This window comes from Myodes glareolus, chromosome 9 (assembly GCF_982192425.1).
Source record: "Myodes glareolus chromosome 9, mMyoGla1.1, whole genome shotgun sequence".
Classification (NCBI taxonomy): Eukaryota; Metazoa; Chordata; class Mammalia; order Rodentia; family Cricetidae; genus Myodes; species Myodes glareolus.
The window spans coordinates 50140317-50146574 of NC_142034.1; the positions used below are offsets into that span (position 1 = coordinate 50140317).

General features: G+C 37.7%; 1 protein-coding gene across 1 annotated transcript; it reads right to left on the reverse strand.

Moving 5' to 3' along the window:
• Positions 1–5296: 5296 nt before the first annotated feature.
• On the reverse strand, positions 5297–5918 carry LOC125399536 (olfactory receptor 1E16-like). The gene is made up of 2 exons (XM_087909574.1): positions 5633–5918; positions 5297–5568 (listed from the first exon to the last, which is right to left on the reverse strand). Exons 1-2 carry the CDS (start codon positions 5916–5918, stop codon positions 5297–5299), a joined length of 558 nt encoding a protein of 185 aa, XP_087765700.1.
• Positions 5919–6258: the final 340 nt, after the last annotated feature.

Genomic DNA, 6258 nt, shown 5'->3' on the forward strand with positions numbered 1-6258 from the left:
CAGAGAGACAATTCATTTTATGGGCTGCTAAGCTAGAAAATGAGGTAACAGGAACAGGATGGTGGAATTGGGTGCAGGAGAGAGGAAAAACAAAGAAAGAGATATTTTGATAGAGGGCACAATTATGAAGTTAGGAAGAAACTTGGAATTCTCAGGAATACACAAGTATGACCCAGCTAGGACACTAAGCAATAGTGGAGAGGTTGCCTTAACTGGCCTTTCCCTGTATTCAGATAGACAACTACCTTAACTGAAATCATAGAACCATCGAGTAACTGATGGAAGCAGATGCAGAGATCTACAGCTAAGCACTAGACTAAGCTCCCAGAGTCCTGTTGAAGAGAGAAAGGAATGATCATATTTCCAAAGGGATCAAGATCATGATAGGGAAAACCACAGAAACAGCTATACCAAGTTAGTGGAAGTTCATTGAATCCAGACTGAGAACTGGGTAACCTACATAGGAATGAAACAGGACTTCTCAATGTGGGTGACAATAGTGTGGATGGGCAGTTAATGAGGCCACTGATAGTGGGACCAGGATTTACCCCTACTGCATGAACTTGATTTTTGAATCCCAATCCTTATGGAGGGATATCTTGCTCAGCCTAGATACAGTGAAGAGGGCCTTGGTCCTGCCTGAGATGTTGCTGACTCCCAATGGAAAGCCTTACCCTCTTTAAGGAGTCCATGGGAGTGAGGTGGGGGAAGGATGGAAAGTAGAAAGATTGGAGGGAGGGGAAGCTGGAATTGGTGTATAATTTTTTTTAAAAAAAGAATGCAAGGAGCGTAAATCTGATAAAACTGTGGGTCTTTTCTAATGATTTTCAAGAATTGCTCATGTAAGGCAGAGGATGGTATCATTGAGTCATTTTTCTCTTCTTTAATTAAACAACTTTGTAAAATTCCTGTTTGCAATTAAAAATATCACATTTCTCATTATTATCTTTGTATGTGGATCACATTGTGGGGAAATATTTTGTGATATTATAAACAAAATGTTTATAAGATAAATTTAAGTAAAATTTTAGTATTGGCATTATAAGAAGATTTTCTTATTACAAAAAGGTCATATTAGTGCCTCTTTCCTATGCCTGTTCCACATGTAGATGAAGAGATTCATCATGGGAGACACCACTGTGTATATATATCATCATGGCCATGATAGTATCCCTCACATTAGAGTTACAACCAGATGGACATATGTAGACAGAAATAACTGAGCCATAGAATAGTGAAACCACAGACAGTTGGGAGTCAGAAGGTGAAAAGACTTTGTAGATAAGCAGAGCAGAACAAACCCTTAGGATAGAGGAGATAATTTGTACATAGAAAACAAATGTAAGAATGAAATGAAAATATCAAGCCCTCCCAAGGTAAATATTATTAGTTCATTAATGTAAATGTCAAAGCAGGCCAACTTGAGCATAGTAGATATGTCACAGAAAAAGTAGGAATTACATTGTCTTCACAACATGATAATATTGCAAAGAGTAGGGTGTACAACATGGAATACAACATTGTTAGTATCCAGAACAATGCTACCTGTCACACACTGAGCTTGGGCTTCATTATACTGTTGTAACCAAAAGGGTAACAGATAACTACATAGTGATCATAAGCCCTCAAGAAGAATGTTCTTCATTTCTCCAGAAACCATTAAAAAGTATATTTGTGTCAGAAAATCTGCATAGAAAATCTAGGATGGATCCTGGTTTTGCATGTTTTGTAGCAATTTGGCAGTGAGACAGAGGAAAATTGTAGATCATAGAAGGAGAAATTGCTGAGAAAGAAGTGCATTGGTGTGAAGAGATGGGCATCCATTAGAATGCAGATGATGATGATGATGATGATGATGATGATGATGATGATGATTATGTCCCCCAGGACAGTGGTGTGGAACATAGCCAGGAACAAGGCAAAGAACATGTATTCTCTGGGAGAATAGGCAGATGCAAGAGAATGAACTTGATACAACAGTTTGGTTGCTCATTATTGTCTTTCAGCCATTTTAGATTCCTCTGTTGAGAGCTCTCTGTTTAAGTCTGTACCCCATTTTTTATAGTATTATTTGTTCTTTTGATGACCAATTTCTGAGTTATTTGGCTATTTTGGTTTTTTCCTGATAATTTCTATTACTTTATTAATAATACCAATCAAAATTTCCATTTCCTCCCCTCTTCCCACTTTCTTCCTAAGAGAGGGCAGGATACCCTGCCCTATGGAAAGTCCAAGGCCCTCCCCCTTCCATTCAGGATTAGGAAGGTATGCATTCACATAAAATAGGATCCCAAAAGCCAGTACAGAGACAAATCCCAGTGCCATTATTATTGGCTTCTCTGTCTGCCTCAATTGTGAGCCACATTCAGAGGGTCCAGTTTGATCCCATACTCATTCAGTCCCAGTCCAGCTGGATTTGTTGAGCTCCCATTAGTTCAGGTACACTGTCTCAGTGGGTGGACCAACTCCTCGTGGTCCTGACTTCCATGGTCATATTCTCCCTCCTTCTCTTCAACTGGACCTTGGGAGCTCAGTCCAATGTCCCAGTGTGGGTCTCTGTCTCTATCTCCATCCATCTCCAGATGAAGGATCTATGTTGATATTCAAGATAGTCATCAGTCTGAGTACAGGACAAGGCCATTTCAGGCACCCTCTCCTCCACTGCTCAGGGTCCTAGTTGGGGACATCCCTGTGGACATCTGGGAACCCATCTAGAGTCAAGACTCTTGCAAACCCCACAATGCCTCCCTTAATTAAGATATCTTCTTCCCTGCTCCCATATCTATTCTGCCTCCATCTCAACCATCTCACTCCCCCAAGCTATCCCTAAACCCCCTTCTCCCTTTTCTTTCCCCCTCTCCCCTTCCCCCCACCCCATCTCACCTCCATGCTCCCAATTTTTGCCTGGCGATCTTGTCTGCTTCCAATTTCCAGGAGGATTTATATATGTTTTTCTTTGTGTTCACCTTATTACTTAGGTTCTCTAGGATCATGAACTAAAGGCTCAAAGTCCTTTGTTTATGGCTGGAGTCCACTAATGAGTGAGTACATACCATATTTATATTTTTGGGTCTGGGTTATCTCACTCAGGATAGTGTTTTCTATTTTCATCCATTTGCATGCAAAATTCAAGATGTCATTATTTTTTACCACTGAGTAGTACTTTATTCATTCTTCCATTGAAGGACATCTAGGTTGTTTCCAGGTTCTGGCTATTACAAATAATACGGCTAAAGCTCCAACAATTAAATACCCCAAACCAAAATCTTTCAACAAACAAACATATTGAATAGACAGCATAAAAAGAGAAAATATAAATGTGCAATAACATTTAAAAACGTGTTCAACATATTAAAACTCGCCCATTTGTTATATCTAGAACTTTAAAGATAGTTTTAGATCATAATTAACTGTCAGCAAGTAAAGCCATGGAAAGTTGTAATAAGTGCTACTGCGTATCTATGACAGACCTCTTCAAAACTATAAAATGATGGTTTAAGAGATTAATATGAAAAGGTAACAAAAAATGTTATCACCTCACTATTTGCCCCAAAAGCCTTTTTTTGATGTTTAAAAGAGATTAATGATACAAGGGACATATATAAAATAATAAAGACAATTCACAGTTATCCTATAGCTAACATCAAATTCAAATAGTGAGAAACTTAAAGCATATTGCTTCTATTTTGATTTAATTTGATAGATTTTTATATTTTCAACCACCCCTGCATCTCCAAGATGAAGCCTAATTTATCATGATAGATGATCTTTTGGATGTGTTCTTGTATTTGGTTTCCATTTTGTTGAGCATTTCTGCATATGACTTCATAAGGAAAATTAATCTGTAATTCTTCTTCTTTGTTGAATCTTCTGTGGTTTAGATATCAAGGTGACTGTGGTTTAATAAAATGAATTTGGCAATTCCACTAAAATTAGGAATGAGACAAAGTTGTCTACTCTCCATATCTGCAGTAAGAGGAGTGGGCTGCATCCCACTGCCAAGCTAGCTTAACCCCCAAAATAACCACACAGAAATTTTATTAATTTTCTATTAATTAAATTACTGCTTGGCCCATGAGCTCTGTCCTCTTATTGGCTAACTCTCACATCTTGATTCAACCCATTTCTAATAATCTGTATGTCACCATGAAGTCGTGGCTTATCGGGAAAGATTCAGTATGTCTGACCTGGTGGCTGGCTCCATGGCGGCAATCTCTGAACCCTCTTTCTTCCTCCCAGAATCAGTTCTGTCGACCCCACTTACCTATGTTCTGCCCTATCAGGACAAGTAGTTTCTTTATTAATTAACCAATGAAAGCAACACATAGATAGAGTCCTTGAAAGAACAATACTCAGTTTCATAAGACAAAACAAACAAAAACAACAAAAATCTAAGGGTAACTAGTACAGTCCTAAAAAATAAAAGAAGTTCTGGAGGAATCACCATCAGTGATTTCAACCTGTACGACAAAGTTACAGTAATAAAAAATACATTGTATTGGGATAAAATGAGGCATGTTGAAGAACAGAATAGAACCAAAGACCCAAACATAAATCCACATTCATATGTACGCCTGAGTTTTGATAAAGACTCCAGAAACAAAAAAAACATGAAAAGAAAACATCTTCAACAAATTGTGCTGGTCTAACTGGATGCCAGGTTGAACACAAATGCAAATAGGTCCATATTTATCACTTAGAAGAAAACTCAAAACCAAGTGGATCAAAGATCTCAACATTAAACTACAAATTGCATCTCATAGAAGAGAAAATAGAGGATAGTCTTGAACTCATTGGCATATGAAAATAATAAATAATCAGAAAATGTTTATTGAGCATCAACACAGTATTACGCAATATTATTACTTATATTTAAAAAGTATACTGGAGTCAACACAGAAATTTGTATAAAGTCATAAAAGCTTGGAATAAGAAGAATGTAAAGAATGGAGATCTGATAAAAGAGTGCCTCTTAGCAATTGTCTAGATTCACACATATATGGCAGAGGATGGTAAATGAGTAACTAAGGTCTCTTTTCCTAACTTAACTATGTTAAAAACTCCTTTTTGCAGTGTAAATATTATATAGTATGTTATTAAATGTGTATTACAATTCAGAGATATTTTGTAATATTAATAACAATATATTTAGTAGATAAATTTAAGTAAAAATTTCAGTGTTGCCATTACAGGAATATTTTCTTCTTGGAAAGGACTCTTAGCAGGGCCTCTTTCATGTCTCTGTTCCTCAGGCTATAGATGAAGGGGTTCAGCATGGGAGTCACCACTGTGTACATCATGGCCATTGCAGTCTCTTTTGCAGTGGAGTTATTAGCTGATGGACATAGGTAGAGACCAACTTGAGCAGAGAAGATATGTCACAGAAAAATTGAGGGATCACATTGTCTTCACAGAATGGCAACCTGGCCATGAGCAGGGTGTGCAGCATGGCATGGAATGTGGTCAGAACCCAGGACAGCACCACCTGACACAGACAGAGCCTTGGGCTCATGATGCTGGTGTAATGAAGGGGAAAGCATATGGCCACATAGCGGTCATAGGCCATGACTACAAGAAGAAAACTCTCCAAGTCTCCAAAAAAACATTAAAAAGTACATTTGTGTTGGACAACTTGCATAGGGGATGGATGGGTCCTTGCTCAGCATGTTCTGCAGCAATTTGGGCATTGTGACAGAGGAATAGCAGATGTCAGAGAAAGACAAGTTGCTGAGAAAGAAGTACATGGGTGTGTGGAGATGGGATTCCAGTAGAATGAGGATGATGATGATGATGTTTACCAGGACAGTGGTGAGGTACATGGCCAGGAACAGGGCATAGAAGAGATTTTGGTACTCTGGTGGTATGGGGAGGCCCAGGAGGAGGAACTGGGTGATGGCAGTTTTGTTGCTCATTATCATTTTTAATCTTCAAAAACCTAATGAGAAAAATATCAGGATTAATGAAAGCTCAAAATGTAAACAAACATTTATCTAGAATGCATAATCTACAACAATGCATCTGACAGTTATCATAATTATAATCTCAAAATCCAAATATCTGTAATCATTAAAATCATTAATGATTTTTCTCAACTTCTCTTTAACACATTTCTGTTTTCATCATTTTCTATTCGGTTCTATGTATTTCTACTGAGATACAAAATGGACTAATGCTTCTTTCTCCTGCTGTCTGCCTATCCTGGGAAACTGTTGTTTGTTCATTTTTATATTGTTCTATGTTATGTATGTTGGTGTTCTT

Bases quoted from the DNA above. Each gene is read 5' to 3' on its own strand.
- LOC125399536 (XM_087909574.1), bottom strand. From the start codon at position 5,918: ATGATAATGAGCAACAAAACTGCCATCACCCAGTTCCTCCTCCTGGGC. The intron at 5,569-5,632 runs GTTGTCCAACAC...TTCTTCTTGTAG, and splicing joins CCCATCCATCCCCTATGCAA to TCATGGCCTATGACCGCTAT.